Source organism: Eimeria tenella, genomic scaffold (genome assembly GCF_000499545.2).
Source record: "Eimeria tenella Houghton genomic scaffold, Eth_scaff103, whole genome shotgun sequence".
Lineage (NCBI taxonomy): Eukaryota > Apicomplexa > Conoidasida > Eucoccidiorida > Eimeriidae > Eimeria > Eimeria tenella.
Window position 1 is genome coordinate 110030 of NW_013541463.1, and position 459 is coordinate 110488.

The 459-nt window shown below is 59.9% G+C and overlaps 1 protein-coding gene across 1 annotated transcript in view; it reads left to right on the plus strand.

Annotated features, from left to right (window-relative positions):
• ETH_00027750 (uncharacterized protein) overlaps positions 1-459 on the plus strand; it is a gene marked incomplete at both ends in the record, with an annotated part of 737 nt that continues 278 nt past the window's right edge. The window contains one exon of the mRNA XM_013372693.1: positions 1-426. Coding sequence (XP_013228147.1) covers positions 1-426 — 426 coding nt within the window. The remainder of the gene's footprint in view (positions 427-459) is intronic.

Below are 459 nucleotides of genomic sequence, written 5' to 3' on the forward strand. Positions count from 1 at the left end.
ATGGCGGCGGAAGTTGCATGCGCGATCAGCAGCAGCAGCGGCTGCTGCCCCAGCGAGAACGTCGAAGGCGGGGCTGCAACAGCAGCAGCAGCAGCAGCAGGCGCAGCAGCAGCAGCAGCAGCAGCTTCTGCTGCTGCAGCGGGGGCTGTGGGGGACTTTGCGGGGACTTTGGGGAAGCTGCGGTCGCTGCTGCGGCGCATGCACTACCCCGCCGCAGCAGCAGCAGCAGCAGCAGGCAGCGAGTGGTGCAGCAGCAGCAGCGAGCAAGCAGCAGCAGCAGCAGGGGCCCTCCCGTTGCTGCTGCCTATTCTCCATTTTGCTGTTTGCGACTTCAGCGCAAATGTTAATTTCTTTTTGCAAAGCAGAGGCTTTCATTTTCTCTTCAAGTCTGACAAACGCTTCGTAGAAGAAGTTTGGAAATTCCTAGTAAGACCTGCTGCTGCTGCTGCTGCTGCTGCT